This window comes from Phoca vitulina, unplaced genomic scaffold (genome assembly GCF_004348235.1).
Source record: "Phoca vitulina isolate PV1807 unplaced genomic scaffold, GSC_HSeal_1.0 scaffold27, whole genome shotgun sequence".
Classification (NCBI taxonomy): domain Eukaryota; kingdom Metazoa; phylum Chordata; class Mammalia; order Carnivora; family Phocidae; genus Phoca; species Phoca vitulina.
Genome location: NW_022589730.1, coordinates 4,113,556 through 4,133,395, shown reverse-complemented (window position 1 = coordinate 4,133,395; position 19,840 = coordinate 4,113,556). Strand labels below are relative to the sequence as shown.

Here is a 19,840-nt window from a genome sequence, read left to right as displayed (position 1 = left end):
TGCATTTCGAAGTATTTAGTTATATTTGTCACCCTCTAGTACAGTGAGCAGTGATCAGATGATATAGTAATTTCAAAGTCAGTCTCTGTTAATGGGTGTAAATAGAGTGTTTCTACACATACATTATATAGATGTAGTAATTGGCAATTTTAATATTAATGAAGCACTTAAGATATTTTATATGACATTTCTTAAATATTTAGCAACTTTTACTTCTGTAGCATTTAAGATCTATTGCTACAAAAATATAATTACATATAACAAATGAAGAAGGACTTTTATAAAAGCTAACTTCGTAATTCGCTTCCTAAGAATTTGTGAAGTTCTGATGATTAATTTGTTAAGTTAATCTGTACTTGCTTCAAAATGAGAAAATTAATTATTTGGAGCTCAGGATTTCTTTTTCTACCTTTATGGGGTTAAGGAAATTTGTAAAAATCATAGTTAAAGCCTTTATGGATAGAATGCACATTTTTTACATCTCATTTATATCATAATTTAAAACGCACATATTATAATCCTATTTTTTTAATTGCATTAACTTACTAAAAGTATAGCCCAATTTACGATATTCAAAGCAGGCTGCCACAGTCTGTCTCTTTTGTGGCACAGTGCTTATCCACTTATTAAAATATTTTAATTTTGAATATTGGGTTTTAATTTGCTTTTATTTGACTGTTCATTATCCTGAATTAATTAGCTGGACATTATTCATCACAGGCATTGCTTTAAACTAAATTGTATTAGAAATAAAAAGTAAATTTCAGTGATGATTTCGTGAATGCAAGCGACGAGGGACAGAAGCTCAACCAGAAGAAGGATTTAAGTTTTTGTTTATGGTTCATATTGCCTTGACTATTAAAGGTATTAAAAGATCTTTGTGAACTGTGGGGCTCTAATATTTTCAAGTTGAGTACTGATCTGTTATTTTCATTTTTTTTTTTATGCAGGAGATAATTGAGGTTTATTTTTCTCAAAGGTTGTTTTATAAAAGTTATAGTTATAATCTTATTTTTATTCTTACCAGAGGAAACTTTTTAAATCCATCCTTATGGTAACACAGAAGGACACCTTGTTCAGGCAACGCGTGTGCGTTGTCGTCGGTCCCCAGGAGCCCTGCAGTGCGGGGCGGCCGGAGCGGCGTCTGCAGGCCGGGCCCGTGGCTGACTGCAGCCGGCAGCCCCGGCCGCCTCCGCCCGGCAGGGAGCAGGGCTTGTCTGAGGAGTTTAGTATGGATAGCTTTTCATTTAGCCTTTGCTCTGACAGCCCGTGCCCTGGGTAAGTGGTGTAGGCCCGTACAGGTGAAATCTATTCTCACATTTGCCTCAGGGGTGACTGGACTGTAACAGAATTTTTCAAACCCGTTGGGCCCAACCGCAAAGCAGAGAATAAATGGCTGAAGTGCCAGGCCTGGACAGAAAAATCAATGGCTGGTTATACAGACATGACAGACCCGGCCTGCGGTTCTCCTCTCGGAGTCTGTGCACCCGCCACACCTCAGGGTCGAAGCACGCGTCTGTCGGGGGCCGGCGTGGTACTGCGGGGCTGATACTCACATCATTTTCTCTCTCCTTCGTGCAGGAAATTTACATGCCACTTGTGTGACCGCAGTTTCACTGAGAAGTGGGCCCTGAACAACCACATGAAGCTCCACACGGGAGAAAAGCCATTTAAGTGTACCTGGCCCACGTGCCATTACTCATTCCTCACGGCCTCCGCCATGAAAGACCACTACCGGACGCACACAGGTGTGCGGCCCGACGTCGGGGTGAACGTGGGCACTAATGACCGCGCCAGTGGTCTGTAGAAATGGTGTCTCATTGGAAGAGTTTGTCTTAAGGTGGTACTAAGGAAATATTAAAAGCCATGGTCTCCTTCCATTGTTTTTCAGTGCTACTCGGGTGGTTTTAAAGTGACGTTTTAATGCAAGTGTGTGTACACACGTGCGTGCTTGTGTTTGAATCAAAATAAGTTTCATATTTAGAAGCTCATTTATGTTGTGTGTGTACATATACATGCATGTGTTTAAACAGATCTTCTTAGATGTAATCTTGATAGAAGATCATTTGGGGACAATTTGTTTTCATAGCGGACTAGTCTTGTAATTTGTTACTGATATAAACTCAGTGCCATACTATTTTTGAACATTATTGATAAGTTTTGGTTTTATATACCATTTAAAAAAATTTTAATGAAATTAATATTTCTCTTAAGAGGAGAATAGTATCGGATCCAAGAGTTTTTGATAATTAATACAAAGAGAAGAATCTGAATTTAGCTATTACAAATTTTTTAGATAATTATATATTTGAAAAGTACAAATCCACATACGTTTTACATCACAACATTTAAAGAGGTGTATGGAATTTAAACCAGTTGATAGTGAACACCAGCATTCAGAATACATCTATGCTAGGCATGGTCCTGAGAACTCTCCGTTTGGACCTTCATAAATATATAGCCCGCTAATACCCTGTTGTTATATTCACTGTTTATGGCATGTTTTCCATTATCTAAGGACAGTGGGCCCCTAAACTCCTTACAAGCTTATAGTTGAGTACTCTCCTTATCTCTCTATGGCTCTGCTGCCATGAGCTATTTGTTATTTTTGTAGTCTTCTTTCTCTTTACACTTCTCCAAGTATTTTGTTTCAAGGAAAAAAAATAATAAATTTTAATCAGCATTCCCAAATGTTCTTCTGATTGCCAAGAATCCTATATTATTGTTAGAAATTATAGGTTAAAAGTTCTTCTGAAGCAGTTTGTGGGAAGGCCAGGCCTCCTTAGCTTCCTTGACAAGGGCGGTGACGATTTAAGGTCCCCAGCCTGCCCTGAGAGATCACTTATATCGAACAGCAGATGAAAAGCCAGTGCAGATGTAATTTATCGTCGGCGTTTCCTTCTAAAGAATAATTGTGGAGACTTGGCTGGATCAATAATATGGATTTTTGTTGTTAGGTCTTGTAGTCTGCACCATAATGAGAGATAGGGGACAGTGGCTGTTTTCTAATAGAAAATAAAGGATTGGTTTCCGTGTCTTTCTACATTTGAATGCAAAATGGCACGCTTGAAACTAATTCAGGTTGTTCAGGAAAGTCTCCTATTAGATCCCTGCTATCACATAAATAGGGCATGTTAAATGAACCCCCTTTATGGAGTGAAATATTACACTTAATTTTTTTCTTCAAAATTTTTGTTTTGAAAAATAGTCTGATTTGACCCTAATGCCTCTACCCCTCAAAAAAAAAAAAAAAAAAAAGGAAGTGAAATCGAATTTAGAATGAAAAACAAATCAAGCCACCAAGGTAAATATGACATACAATACATTGTAGGCTAACATCCTAAATAAAATTCTGCGCTTCAAAAAATCAAGGTCACTAATGTGTCTAGAATCGAATCACATTGGAAATTAATAATTTTGTCTTTGTGCCTATACATATCTTCAAATAGGAAAGGGAATAAAACTTAATATTTTTATATAGCATATTAACCTGTAAAGGGTGTAAATCTCATGAGGTTTTTTTCTGTTTTTATGTTACAAGAAAGATGTAGATCACAAAGAAGTTCATAAATGGGAGAAAGGAATCCTTGTTTTCTTACATCTGAGAGTAATAAGAATACTCTGTCCGCATTGAGCTTTGCTAGTTGGATGGCGCAGCCCTGCCCCTGCCACACCGCCGCACACACGAGTACGCTCGCAGGCGGGCACGGGGGAGACCGGGCACACAAGTGCTCCCACGTGCGCACGAGGGGTTCACGACCACATTGCCGTTGCTGGGGTAGACGTCACGGGGAACGGTTTTGCCTCCACATAGAGGAGTATGTTACTATTAACGAGCACATTATCTATGGGATTCTTAAAAAGTCTGCTTTCAGTGTTATTTAATTGATAATATGGCTAGTTGGAAAGATTTATACTCCAAATTGATTAAATAATTAAATAAGTGATTATAATTAAACTTTATTCTTCACAGCCGTCTACTCTGTTCTTTTTTTTTTTTTTTTTTTAATCTTGAGATGATGATGCCAAGGGGCAAACTTAACCCCAAAATAGGAAAGCACAGATAGGAAAAATATTTAAATTCAACTTTATTTTATAAATGATAACAGTGAACATTTTCGCATATATTGGGAAATGAAATTAAGCAAAATTTCATTTAAAACTCTCTGTATTAATACATGTTCGTCTAGATGACAAAAGCTAATAATGCTCTCTAGTGAAGAGGAGACTCTTTTTGGTTGCTGAAGTTATTCTGCCTTCCTACATTTACTATTTTTTTCTGACTTTACAAAAGCAACCACCATTTTCCAAACACATCAAGCTAAATTTCTGTTATGAAATGCCAAAATGTTTTAGAACAAAGCCAGCTGACTCGGGCAAAACTCTTGAAAGACTTGTTGCATTAAACATCTAGATGAGTAATGATAGATACAAATGATTTATTTTGTTTCTGGAAAAGTATTTTATAATTTCACCGTATCTCTCCACGGTTAGCATTTTTATTCTCTTTTGCCCTTCCCTTTGAGCCTTGTGGGATAAACTGCCCAGCTTGGCAGCGCTTATTGCCTAAATATGCTGCCGGAAAAAAGATAGATTGCATTTATAAACTGTAGGGGAAAATGTTCACTTGTGTAAAAATGCTAAAATAAAATGAGCATTTATACACTTTTAACAAATACTAACTCTGCCAAAGCTGTCTCTAATTGTTGCAGAGGTTTTCAGTCCAGAACTATCATTAAAGATGGATAATTGAAGTTTTTGTACAATTTCTTTAGCAATCCCTAGACTTGCCTTTTTATGCCATGGAAGTTTGAGAAACATAAACAGCACTGAATTGTTATTGGCACTGAGTAATGTGGATTTTATTGTTAGTTGGGATATTCCGTGTGTTCAAGGAAACCCTTCAATTCACGTTATTAAGTAGGAAGTTATTAAAGAAGAACCTGATAGGATCAGGTAAAACCAATTCAATATCCTTCAGTTGTTGGAAAATTCAATATGTTTTATTTAAGCAGAATCCTAGATACTGTATATTAACTATTCCAAGCAATCTTTACTCAGCTCAGAAAGGCCAGATGTATGGGAATTGTAAAAAATCGGGATATGCATAAAAACTGTTCAAGTGCATAAAGCAGCCCCATCTGGAAGACATCTACCAGAAATGAAGTTGTACAAAACCATTCCATTGATAATAAAGCTAATTTTTATGGGTCTGACAAGTATGTAATTATGTTCAGTGGTGCTTTTCAGATTTTATCACAGTCAATAAACCGCAGTGGTAATTTCATTCCCATTTGACATATTTACATGGAAACATTTGATTGGAGGAATTAGTAACCCTGAAAGCCTTGATAGATATGTTTTAATGATCTGTGACCTCCGCAGTCCCTCATCTGTTTATTGTTGCAACAGGCGAGAAGTCGTTTCTGTGCGACCTCTGCGGCTTTGCTGGCGGGACCCGGCACGCCCTCACCAAGCACCGCCGCCAGCACACAGGTCAGTACGGCCGCCGCCCGCCCCTGCCCGGCGTCCGCTCTCGGCCCGCGGCGCCGTGCCTTGTCGTTGTACGGTCCCTGTACTTGAGGGTCTACTGAGAATTCTCTTTGAATAACCTAAGATTTGGATTCACCTATTTTTAGATGTTTAAAAAGTCGGCCTACTGCATGGTTCGGGGATCGGGCGGCCTGTGTAAATCCATGTTATGTAGGAGGGGAAAGAGCTTGCCGCCACTTGCAGACACACCAGCCTCCCTCTCGGCCCATGAGACTGTGCCACGGACATGGTGGGTGAGGCTGGGGGCCCGGCTGGCTCTCCGGCGCGCCCTCTCCCCTCAGCGTCTCCCACCTACTTTCTTGCTCACCCCTGCCTCCTTGGCTGGCAACCGGCTTATCCACAGCCCCCCTCCCCGCCCTTTCCAGCTACTTCTTGGCCCACCTAACCACCTGACCCTCTAGGGGCAGTCCCTCTGTGAGTTGGGAACAGTAGGTGCGGTTTTAGGTTCTTGCTGTTTCTATTCTTTTTGCTCTTAAGAATGGAGAGCTACTTGAGTAGACAGCGACGTGGAAGAGGATTCGTGTTCGTGATTCGCGTTCTTTATGGTTCAACAAAATCAAATAGGTGCCTCGGTTAGGAACAGTTAAGAATGAAAAGTTTTAAATATTCATTAAAATCGATCACCTACCCGGTCTTATAAGTAATTATGTTAATAGTTGTAAATTATACGTGCCGGGGACAGTGCTGTTAACGGCATTGTCCCTTCTGATTATTAACAGAACTGTTTTATTATCAAAAGTGACCTAGTTTAGATGCTAAATCATGTGGTAACACAATCTGTCACTGAATGTTGGGCTTTTCCTTGGGGACCATGACAGTGGGGTGTTTGGCGGTCACACTCAGAGTGGCATGAAATGAAGATACATGTTGTTTGTGGGACATTTTGAACCTTGATATGATATATTTAACAGCTAGCCATAGGTAGCTCTAGTACCCATCGTGGTATTTGTAAGATTAATAAAAACTAATGCCAGCTACTTCTTTCAGACCGTGCGTGTATAGGATTCAGGTCTCCATACAGGGTAAGAGTTATTATCGAATGAAGAGAAATTTCCAGTGTTTAACTTGATGTTGGAAGCATACACTTAATTCTGTAAACGTGGAAGTCCACTTTCAGTTTATAGTAGCAACCTGTGGCCACAGCCCGTTAATCCAGTGCCGTCGGGGTCAGGGACGGCAGGAGAGGCCAGCGGATGGCAGCCCTCCTGGGCAGCCGTCTTGGAGAAGTTGGAGTGTGTGTGTGTTGTGGGGGGTGTAAAGCGTGCTCACGTGGGGTGCTTTGCTCTTGATGTATTCAGTGTATTGGTGCCCGAATGTTACTCTTGCGACCCTTGTTGCTCGCCAGGTCACCCCCAGCTGCAGCCTGGGGACCGGCAGAGCCTCCCGTGTGCCCCCTCTGCCATGGTGCCGGAGCTCCCTCTCCCCCTGCGGTGAGGACAGTCATGCTAGGATCCCAGGCGCTTACAGGTGATCGATCATGAAGCCTGCGTCGGGCAGGCACAACTTTATATTTTATGTCAGGTCCAGAGGCTCCTTATTACTTTGCTATTAACTTTATACCATATAGGACAATGTCTCCCAGACAGAGGCATCTGTCTTTGTGGCATTTATCTCCCTCTGTGGCACAAATCAAACATGATTCTTTAATACCAAAGTCAGTTCTGAAGACTGTTTGCTTCAACCAAACAGCTTAGTACAACTCAGTCTAGGCCCTTGGCTTTTATGCTGGATTTGTAATATTTAAGCATCATACAGCTTGTTTTTTTCAAAGGCCAGAATTGTATGGTGCACTGAAATCTATATTTCTCTGATGTATTCCTCTTTGACATGGTTTACCTTTTTACCAGAGTGCCCACGCAAATTACAATCAGCTTGGAAAGGGATAGGTATCAAAAGTGTTCCAAATGGCGTAAATAATTCCCTACTGCAATACAGACTGTCTAGGGGGTTGACACAAAACATCTTCCATTCCAAGATTTACTTTTATCACCTGTCAGAGACCCTTGATTCAAGGGCACAGGAGCAAATCCTCACGTGTAGTTGAAGAGTCTTGGCCAGCTTAATAACCACCAGCCTGCCCAAAGGAATGCGAAGTGTGAGGTTCCATGAGAAGTGTGCAGCCCTTTTGACAGATTGTTGACACGCAAAGGGCACTGCTCTGTATCCACAGCCATTCTGGTGTTCCCCCTCCGACTTTCTTTTACTTTTCTGTCACAGCTACCTAAGATGCAGAACATTCCTTAATGGTTACTTTGGCCAAGGTTGTTGTTCGCAAAGGAGAGTATGAAGAACAACATGATTTAATATGCACTGTTATGTCACATAAGGGGAAATACAGGAGGAAAGGAAATTCACCTTTGTTTTTGCTTTTTTGAGTAGGGTGTACACAGCGCTATTGACTTAGAGGTAGCACTCATCAAGAGTAGTTAATGCCTTACTCATAGATTTACTCATCTTTCTGGCTTTAGAATGACAAAGGATTCAGAAGGACTGTTCCCAGTGCACTGAATCATTTTGATCAGTCGTTAACAAGTGTATGCACCTCTTCATCGGTACCTATCTCATTTCAGGCATTAACAAATATTAGCAAACTGGAATTCTTATTTATAATTTGTAGATTTTTTTTTTTTTTTTCAAATTTTACAACCTAGAAAGCGAGTTTATTTCTTTGGCTATATATTGAGACTAACAAACAAAAAAACTACTTTTGTGTTTCTGAAGTATAGTTCTCTGAAGAAATTACTTGAAGAAATTTCCTGAAATTACCTGAAGAAATTATCATTTGTGGATGAAAAAAAAAACACCAATTAACATATTTGAACAGTAGCATCAGGCATGTACCAAAACTAATAAATTACAAATTAATCATGTACAGATTCGATTAAACTGTAGTTTGTATAAATTGACATGGGGTTCTTCCCCTTCCAGGAGCCTAGACACGCTTGAGCCTTCCTTTACTTAGTGGTTATAGAGTAGGATTTTATGTAGCATATTTTGGTAGCATTATATTTTTTTTCTCTGTCAACCCGTATATAACTCAAAATTTCTTACTGTTACGCAATGTAATCTACAGTGTTGTCAAGTCTGAAATTATAGCTCATTGTAATGTAATGCTAGCTTAATATGAACTTCAAATTATTAGAATTATAGAGAATATAAATGACATTATTCTTTAAAAGTGTTGTTTCTAAGTTTCGATTGTGTCACATAAAAATGTCATAAAAATTTAGATGAAATAAGCTATGTTAACCTTTTTTTTAAGTGCTTATGTTAAACCTCCAAACCAAGAAAATTAACTTTGAAGAGCTTAAATGACCTTTCATTTACAGTGCTAACTCAGACAATGAGTCCATGATGTCACCCTTTATCCTCTCCAGATAACTGCCAAATCCATGAAAAATGGATAAAGATGCCTACCCCAAGGCTATTTGAATAAACAAGTTAGCAGTGAGTTATGTACCACATATTTTCAAACATTAGTTTGAATAGAATAAGGAGACATCAGGATATAGTTGTCTATTTGCTTAATGAAAAAAAAAAATCTTTAAATTGTTTGACCACTTAGATTCATTATGTTAAAGTGGAAGATTTATACTACCTAACTTGACCTCTTCTTATATAGCTACAATAGTCATGACCATATTGTATTGGCATAAAGATACACAGATACTCAATGGAACAGAATAGATCCATGCTTACATTTTTCAGTTGTTGTGACCAAGGTACAATATTTAGAGGTAATCTAACAAAGGATGTGCAAAACCCCTACATTGGAAACTGCAAAAAACTGCCAAGAGAAATTAAAGGACCTAAATAGGATGATATACCATGTTCATGGACTCAAAAGACTCAGATCCCACCAAGCTTCTTCTTGTTAAAAAATTGGAAAGCTGATTTTAAAATTTATATGGAAATACAATGATCCAGTGCTCGCTTTGGCAGCACATATACTAAAATTGGAAATGCAACGATCTGAAATAGTCAACTTTGAGGACGATGAACAAACCTGACTTCATGACTTACTATAAAGCTACAGTAATCAAGTCACTCTGGTATTGGCATCAAGGAAGACAAATCTATGAGTGGAATGAACAGAGATTACAGAACAGACCTACATCTATATGGTCAGTGGATTTTTGACAAAGGAACAAAGGCAGTGCAGTCTTTTTAATGTATAATGCTTGAACAATTGGATATCTGTATGCAGTAAAAATGAACTTTGCTCTATATGTCATACCATGTATAACATTAACTCAAAACTGTTCTTAATCTAAATGTAAAACTTAAAACTATAAATTCTAGAAGGAAATTTAGGAGAAAAATCTTTGTGACCATAGATTATCAAAGATTTCTTAGCTACTGCATCAAAAGCCTCATTTGTAATTAAAAAAAAGAAACCCATAGCTTGAGCAATTATAAACTGACAAATTAAAAACTTTATACATTAATTAGGTACTCCTCTATGAAAGACAAGAGAATGAATGCAAAGACAAACCAAAGAGTGGGGAAAAATACATATAAAATCACAAATCTTATTGAGCATTTGTATTTGTAATATATAAAGAAGTCTCAAAACATAAGTATAAGAAAACAACTAACCAATTAAAAAGGGGTTGAATGATTTGAACAGACATGTCACCAAAGAATATCAATGAATGGCAGATAAGCACATGAAATGATTCTCAACATCAATAGAAAAATGCAAATTGAAAGCACTAACCATACCAAGTATTGGTGATGATTTGGAGCAGTGGAAACTTTCCTACACCGCTGGTAGGAATATAAAATGGTCAGACCACTTTGGAAAACAGTTTGGCAGTTTCTTACAAAATTAGTATGTACCTACTAAATGACCCAGCCAACCCACTCCTAGATGTTTACCCAAGAGAAAAAGAGATATATATCCATGCATAGACTTGCACATGACAATTTATAGCAGCTTTGTTTGTAATACCCCTAAATGCAAACAATTCAAATGTCCTTTGTTGGATGAATGGATAAACAAAACTGTGGTACATTCATATCATGGAGCGCTACTCTACTCCTAGCTAAAATAAAAAACAAATATTTACACCTGGAGCAACATGAGTGAGTCACAAAACAATGCTGAGATGAGGTCAGACAAAAGAGAATACGTACTGTATGTTTCCGTGTATATAAATCTCTAGAAAATGCTAACTAATATATATTGATAGTAAGCAGATGAGAGTTCGTTTGAGGATGGGATGAGCCAGTGAGAGAAAGGGGTATAAAGAACCTCTGGGGTGGTGGCTGTGTTCATTGTCTTGATTGTGGTGGTTTCAGTCTGCCTTGTATGGTCAGTCTAGATACGTCAAGTTAGTGAAACAATTAATAATGCGTGTAGTTTTATCCAGATGAGTGCATCACTTTGTGTTTCTGCTGTCCATGTGAACTGCTCTGTGACATTGGTGTGTAGTTAAAATAGTCTGCAGTCCAGTTCTTATAATGAAATGTAGAAGTTTTCAGATATGCTTCCGTGTGGATGTTTATGTTTTTATGATATAGCATATTTCTGTACCAAATTTGAAGACATAGAGCCATTTTCTTCAGCCTTATACAAGATGAAGATCATCAACTGTCTCTCAAACAAAAGCAAAACCTGCCATCATCATGAAAGTGAGTTTTTGTATAAGTCAGTTCAGTGTAGTTGAGTTGTCTATACCAGTGTAAGTGACTTGACCAGCAGTTTAGAGACCAAGAACAAAGAGTTATTCAGGCTGACCCTGAGTTACCACTTGAATGGGGTGTTATAGATGGGATGTATCTTGAGAACAAATTGATGAAAGGTACAAAAATGCCTCCGAACTCCCAAGATTTTACTCTGCTTTGTATATGTTCTTCTTTTTACAAAAATTAATCAAATATTTCCTTGTAGGATCTATTAAATGGTATCTCTATGTTAAATTCACTTTGTGAAACCACGTAATTGTTTTGTATATAAAAAAGGTTGCCTTTTTCCTTGTTCGGAGAGCTTGATGAGAAGCACTGGGGTGTGTGCTCCTTCTTTCGTCTCTGTGAGAGGGCACTGTGCACGTACCGGCGCTCGGCTGCTCCGGGCATATGGGCGACAAACGCAGTGAGGCATGGGACCCCGTGAGAAGTACCTTGCACATGCTTTGTCTTCTCGAATCCTCATAACTGTCCTGCTTCTTCGGTGGTTTTACGCTTCTGATCTTGTCCAGGGGGGTTACAGGTAGGGAGTGAAATATGGCAAAACCTGGATTGGGATTGAAGTCCATCTGGCTTCTTCTGACTGCCCCCCCCCCCCCCTGGGCTGCAGTAGCAGGTAGAACACCATCAAATGAGATGTGGATGCATTCAGCTAACTGCCATATTAATAGACTTAGAAAGAAAGGGGGACAAGATTCTAAACATTCTGGTTTTCAGGACAGATGTAGTTCTGTTGCTAGTGGAATTGATGCAGGGTAATTTTATACCAAGGTAGTTCTTCCTTTGTTTTCTACATAAGTCAGTATACTTATAAAACTATTCAAAAAACACCAGAATTAAGAAGTGGCAAGTGGAATTATTGAACATACATAAAATTAATTTATATGTAAAACTTCTCATAAAGAATGATTGCTGAGAAGAGTATTATTTTATATTACAAATCATTTTGGGGAGGAGGTGGTTGTGATATTTTCTCTAGTTCATTGCTGTCCAACAGAAATGTCCTGTGAGCTACACCTGTCATTTTAAGTTTCCTGGCAACCATATTAAAAAACAGAAAAGTAACAGGTGAATTGCTTTTTTAAATAGTTAACTAAATGTCTATTCATGTCTTCTGCCGATTTTTTACGTGGATTGTTTATTTTTTGGGTGTTGAGTTTTACAATTTCTTTATGTATCTTGGATACTAACCCCCTATCAGATATATTATTTGCAGATATCTTTCCCCATTCCAAAGGTCGCCTTTTAGTTTTGTTGATTGTTTCCTTCACCATGCAGAAACATTTTATCTTGATGGAAGTCCCAAATAATTTATTTTTGCTTTTGTTTTCCTTTCCTCCAGAGACATATTTAGTTAAGGAGTTGCTATGGCCAGTGTTAAAGAGGTTATTGCTTGTGTTCTCCTCTAAGATTTTGATGGTTTCCTGTCTCACATTTAAGTCTTTCATCCATTTTGAATTTATTTTTATAGTATAAGAAAGTGGTCCAGTTTCATTCGTTTGCATGGAGCTGTCCAGTTTTCCCAGCACCATTTGTTGAAGAGACTGTCTTTTTTCCATTGGATATTCTTTCCTGCTTTGTCGAAGATTAGTCAACCATATAGTTGTGGGTCCATTTCTAGACTTTGTATTCTGTTCCATTGATCTATGTGTCTTTGTGCCAGTACCATACTGTCTTGATCACTACAGCTTTGCAATATAACTTGAAGTCTAGAATTGTGATGCCTCCAGCTTTGCTTTTCTTTTTCAAGACGGCTTTGGCTATTCGGGGTCTTTAGTGGTTCCATATAAATTCAGAAGACATGAATAGACATTTTTCCAGAGAAGACATCCAGATGGCTAATAGACACGTGAAAACATGCTCAACATCATTCATCATCAAGGAAATACAAATCAGAACTATAATGAGATACCACCTCACACCTATCAGAATGGCTAAACTTAACAACCCAGGAAACAACAGATGTTGGCTAGGATGCAGAGAAAGGGAACCGTCTCACCCTGTCTTGTTGTTGGGAATGCAAACTGGTGCAGCCACTCTGGAAAACAGTATGGAGGTTCCTCAAAAATTAAAAATATAACTCCCCTGTGATCTAGCAGTTGTACTATTAGGTGTTTACCCAAAGGGTACAAAAATGCTGATTCAAAGGGGCACATGTACCCCAATGTTTATAGCAGCATTATCAACAATAGCCAAATTATAGAAAAATGCATCAACTGATGAATGGATAAAGAAGATGTGGTGTATATAGGAATATTTTTCAGCCATCAAAATGGATGAAATCTTGCCATTTGCGACAGCGTGGATAGAGCTAGAGTGTATTATGCTAAGAGAAATAAGTCAGTCAGAGAAAGACAAATACCGTATGATTTTACTTATAGGTGGAATTTAAGAAGCAAAAGAGATGAACATAGGGGGAAGAAAAGAGAGAGGCAAACCTTATAAAATAGACTCTTATAGAGAGAGAACAAATTGAAGGTTCCTGAAGGAGAAGTTGTAGGATTGGGGTTGGGGGAAATAGGTGATGGGAATTAAGGAGTGCACTTGTTATGATGAGCACTGGGTGTTGTACGTAAGTGATGAATCCTAAATTCTACTCCTGAAACTAATATTCACACTATGTTAATTAACTGAAATTTAAATAAAAGCTTGAAACTAAAAAAAAAAAAAAAAAATAGTTAACCAAATATATTAAATTATTATCATTCCAACATGAAATCAATATAACATTATTAGTGATATTTTGGGTTTTTTTGTTCTAGGATTTTGAATTTTGGAGTGCATTTTATACTTTCAGCATATCTCAATTCAGAGGCTAAATTTTTATATCAAATCTGTGATTTATATTTCGATTTGATAAAATTTATGCTTCAAAAAGTAGATTCACATTCCCAAGCTGTTCTATACAGACTTAAACATTTTTTCTGTAGGTAAATCCCTTATCAGTTTTTTAAATTTAAAATTTATATTGATTGAAATTAAATAGCCATATTTCAAGGGCTTACCAGCCAGTGTGGCTAATACAATTAAAAAGTAAGATTTGATGATTTCTTTGAATGTGTGTGTGTGCAGGGGGAGTGGTTAATGCAGAGAAAGTATCTATGAGTGGTGTGCAAGCCTTGAACCAACTGATGGGTAAAATGCATATGTGGATAGATTGCTTAGATCTACACAGGGGAATGCTATGAAATAGTATTGCACATGTTTCTTTGAGGCCTTTTTTTCTGTGGTGATCTCTTTTTCAACTTTAGTGAACTGTAATTTTCCCTTACCTCTAAGAGTTTTCTAATTGGTATCAAATTATAGCTTTATTTTTTCTTCATATTTAACTTTAAGATTTTATATTGTATATTCAAAGAATATCTCTGTTATATGCTTTTTCATGGTTTTATCCTCAGGGAGATTTTTATAATGGCTCTAGTGTAACATAGTTTGTTAAATGACTCCAAATGCAGTGCTAGACCAGGCTGTAATTTAGATTTCTGTTTGTGTAAGTTACATTTGAGCTCCATAATATATACCTTGCTTCCATTCAAATACAGAAATAAAAATCAGTGGTATCTTCTAACTTTATCACTCTGGGAATGAATATTCAAGTGTCCTAAATGTGAGTAGTCCATTGAACTATATTCTTAAATTTTTATGGAAATAAGTTTCTTTTTAATTGTCAGTAACAGGTTTAGCCCTTCATTCCAGTTTTTATAATTATTCATGTACAGCATTGCTTTATATTTTGCAGGAGAAAAACCTTTCAAATGTGATGAGTGTAACTTTGCCTCCACAACCCAGTCCCATCTGACTCGGCACAAGCGGGTGCACACGGGAGAGAAGCCCTACCGATGCCCCTGGTGTGACTACAGGTAAGGGTTCATTACCAAGCAGGTGGAGTCAGGTGATCACCGTGGTGGATTCACAGGAAAGAATCATTTTTCTGATCAACATGGATTAGCACAGTGTAAAGCAGGATTCACTTATTAGGTAGAGTTTATTTCACCATCAAATTTTAGTGACTATTTTTAAAATTGTAAAGTTCTTTTCCATTTTTTATAGTCTTAACATTTGGGTTTTGCAATCCTTTGCACACCTGAATTTCAAGTAATTTTATTTCTTTGCCAGAGTAAGGGACCGTTCCATTTCATCAGTTATTCCATGCATGTGGCATCTCATCTGTACTGAGTGAAGTACTTTCAGGCAATGAAGACAATACAAGAAATGTTTCCTGCCTTGAAGGATATTGTAGCATAATAGGTGACTTTGTAGTACCTCTAAATAATTATAATACAGATTTCAGTGAGGAAATAAAAAGGCCAGGAGCATCCGTAGGAAGGAACAAGTCCAGCCACACGGACGTCCTCCTAGAGGAGATAGCATTTCAGCCAGGGCTTAAAAGATGAGTTAATTTCAACGAGCCACGGGTGCAGGAGGTAATGGTGTGCTGTAGCATTTTTGGGCTGACAGTGTGATTGAGATCACATGTGCTCAGCCCGCTCCCTGAGGTCCTCGGTGGCTAAGTGATGTCTCCCACACTGCAGAGTTAACCTTGCAGCCGCAGCAAAGCATAGGTGCCCAAAGTTTGAGATGTAGTCAAGCAATGGTAAATAATCCTGTTTTACTCTATGATGAGGTATGTGTGGAGAGTGCAGAGTGAAAAATAAAATGGGAAATGGACACTGCAGCCGGATCATGCTATACCTGGAGTCCGTGAGAGTGAGTTCAGAGCACATTAGGTGGTTTGTGAGATGCCACAGAGTTTGCAGGCAGCCAAATGACCTCTGTCTTAGCTTCATCAGCTACACGGTGCAGGCTGAATCACTGTGTGAGGACCTTCTCCATCCTGTAGCTGAAAATCTCATGGACCCCATTACACATGACAACACAGAAACATTGAGGGTGGTTCTTTCAATATAGCCCGCTTTTGTTAAACGTTAGAATATATATATAGGTACCTTAAGCCTGAAGCCTTCGTTAAAAAAGACATTTTTGTATTCCTGTGGATATAGCCTGTGCATTCAGTAAATATATTGCCATAATCTCTATTATTATCCTCATTATTGCATTAAGTTTTATGTTAAAGGTCATTTAATAGTACAGAGATATTACAGATATATTTCATTCATTAATTATTCATTCATTCAACATTTTATGAGTTCTGTCTTTGCTTAGCACTAGATTGGTGTTTCTTGGAAATTTGGTAAAATGGTGATCCAGTTAGAGGTAGACATACACATTTTAAGGTGTTGATATGAGTTCTTTAAAAAATAAACACTTGAATGTTCTTTTCCTTATTGAGGGGTCACATTGTATAGTTGCCTTCTCTGTAAAATGCAGAAAGGCAATTAGAAAAATTGTAAAAATTTCCCTTAATTATCACATTTAGCTCAGGATTATATCCTTTCAGTCTATATTGTATGCATTAGATTTGAGTTGTGGTTCTGGGGGATTTTTTTTGTTTCTTATAAATTTTAGTTTTCATACTTAACAAATTGTGACTGCCTTTCTGTTTCATTAATCTCATATAACTATGGTTTTCAAACTGTTAAGTAGTGGAACTATTATATCAAACAGGATCATGTCCAGATCTCTATATAAAATAGATAAAAGTGGTTTTTACTGCTTGTAAGTGGATTTCTTAGTTAACATCTGTAATATTTACTTATAATATTAAGAAATAATTGTATGATACTGTTTGGACAAGCAAAACATTTTCCAACGGGAGAGTTACTGATCAGAGTAGCTGTTGGGTTAGCCTCGGCGCCCGGCCCATGTCCTCACTCTGGGGTTAGCAGGAGGGTGTAGGTGAGCTCAGGCTCTGGAGGAGCTGACCCAGTGGGCACTGATATCCTTAACCTCTCATAAAATATGGGTGGTTAGAGTAGCAGCCTTACAGGACTCCGCTCACGTTAGAGGAAGAGCACAGGCTGGCCAAGACACTGGAGCCCTGGGTCTCGTCTCCTCTCAGTTTGTCCCTCGGTGCTATTTTACCTTGTGATCTCAGGGTAGTGTTCAGTGAGGTGGTGCAAGAGTTTCGATGCCCTGAAGGTCTGTAGTGTGTTGAAATTTATTTATAATACATGCCCTGATGGTTTTTCCCCCCATTTTATGAAGTTGTTAAAAATACATTAAATCCAGAATCATTTGTCACATAGTCCCTGACATCCCTTAGAGTTTCGAATGCCTCATTTGCAGACCACTCGTCTACAATGTAATTGTGATAGTTACATGGCTTCAAGTTAGATTAGTAAACAGTAGTCATTTTATGAAGTTTTTAGACATTTGGGCCATTTTTAGCTATTTTCATTTGAAATGCTTATTCCTAAATCTTTGTGCATATCCATCCAGATTTTTTGTAAAAGAAATTCCTCGAAGTATGATTTATGGCTTTTAGTAGTATTACTACAAAGGTTGGGATTTGAATATTGTCTCACTGATAAGTACTGTGTTTTGGTAGACTCTTAGTCTTTGTATGCATAAACGTTTCAGAATATTTCAGGTTTTCTTGGTGTGAAGTCGTATTATGCTTTTGCTGAGGTTGAGGTTGTATTACCTGTCTCCATGACATAGCATCACTTCTATTTAGAAGCGCATCTGAGCTCCCTGGGTTCCATCCCCGCGACACCTCCGACAGCCACTGTGGGTAAAAGGAGATTGTGTTTTCTAGGAATCTTGTCACTGTCCTGTGAATTAATACTCAGGACACTTAAATCTCATGATATCAATCAAATTTCCTTTTGAAATGTTTGAAATTCTTGATAAAAGGTTGGTTTTATCTTTATTTAAAACTTTCTGGAAATTTGATTATTATTGATGGTTAATAGTTTGAACACTTTCTGTTCATATGACAGTTTTATCAGTCTGTGTACATGTGGTTAGGTCTGCTTCACTAGTGAACAAAGACAAGTTAACCTTGCTTAGGAATACAAAATCTTGCAAATATATGAATAGTGATGTTAGAACTACGAACGAAATGTGAAATTTATGACAGATACCTTTGTTTTCTTGCTGATAAGCAAAAGATTTAAAAAGGGGCAGAGAAGTTCACAACGATTGTCTTGGTTGCATAGTGTAATAAGAAAATGCCTACCATGTCTACTTTTACAACAACAAGAAAAAGTCTTTTTCACAGGATAGATTTGAGTATGTACGATTTCCATAGAATAAAAATATTCATAAGATGATCACATATTTCTGAAGATGATGTGGTTATATTTGTCATAATTACTGATATTTTTCCATAATATTTTATTACTTAAAACACTTGAATAACTTTTTTCCCATTTCGATTATTATTTGTTGTTAATATAGATACATAAAAATTATGCCTGTAGAGTATTCCTGTGTTTGTCATTATTAACACTTATTTGCAGGTAAGTTTACCATCATTAGAAACTGAAGTATTACTTGAGTTTCACTTGAAAATATATTTTTCATTTTATAAATTGAACATTAGTGAAGAAATACTTGTAGTTATAATTATTCATGAAAAATGTGAATATAGATTTGTTTACAAAAGAATTTTATAATTGGTCTTTTGAACCTGGGGCTATTTTTCAGGTTTGCATTATTAATTTAGGCAATGACAGCTCATCCTCTTCGGATGTAAACACGTATCCCTTCCTAAGCTTTTGCTGTCTAAAATATCCAGAAGTCTAATCCATTACAAATCAGTCTATTCCATCATTACTCCGTAACTTTTTTACCATTAATTACTATTCATTATAATTTCAAAGCATAAATTTAGATTCATAGCACACTGTCCTGCCCTAATTTGTTTCTACATTAAAATGGAAACATTCCAGCATTTTTCTATATTTTTATTTCCCTTTGTTATATATTGTCATTTCTATGTTACAAAATAGAAAACCTTTAAAACGTTATAGTAAGTACCCTTTCTAAAAATGTAAATCCTTATTTCCCCATAGCATTTATTAATATCAAGCTGTATCCTGTTTCACTAGTGACTGGCTCTCACAACAGAATAGATGGCTATACTCGGGCTTTCTTTTAAGTGAAAAATCCACTTCTAATTGGCTTCCATTTTTTATTTATGATTTATGGGGGAAATACAATAAATGTATATTAAGCAGTAAACCTGATAAGTCATAAAAAAAAAAAAAAAAGAATTCTACCTGCAGTATTAAAAATCGTATGTTGCACCTTTACATGTCATTTAGCAAATTAAAGAAAACTAAAATTTCAAGTCAAACTCTGGCAATTTGATCACTTATGTACAGGGTCCCTGTTACGGATGTTGGAATAGTGTACGTGTTCCCTAAAATTGCTTTTGGCTAGAGTTTTCCTCAGCTCTACAACTGCCTTCGTACTTTCAGTATTACACACAGTCTTCGACAAAATTTTTTTACTATTCCACTTTTCATTTTATTTACTATTTTTAGTTTTAAATTACTTGCTATTATAACCCCAATAGAAATATGCTGTAACATAGAGCTGTGGAATAAAATCTACAATTCCTGCGTCATAGGAAAAATTCACTCCATTGTTTGCTAAACTTGTAGGAAATACACTTTGATTTTTCCCCCCTACTTGTTGGTTTACTTAGCTCTTGGCCAGTGTATTCCATAGAAGTCATTAATACATG

At 37.2% G+C, this 19,840-nt stretch overlaps 1 protein-coding gene across 2 annotated transcripts in view; it reads left to right on the top strand.

Annotated features, from left to right (window-relative positions):
- Nucleotides 1-19,840, top strand: part of ZNF407 (zinc finger protein 407) — a 483,307-nt gene that overhangs the window by 269,543 nt on the left and 193,924 nt on the right. For both annotated transcript variants that reach the window (XM_032422569.1, XM_032422568.1), the window contains exons 5-7: nucleotides 1,582-1,748; nucleotides 5,413-5,496; nucleotides 14,984-15,104. In XM_032422569.1, coding sequence (XP_032278460.1) covers nucleotides 1,582-1,748; nucleotides 5,413-5,496; nucleotides 14,984-15,104 — 372 coding nt within the window. The remainder of the gene's footprint in view (nucleotides 1-1,581; nucleotides 1,749-5,412; nucleotides 5,497-14,983; nucleotides 15,105-19,840) is intronic.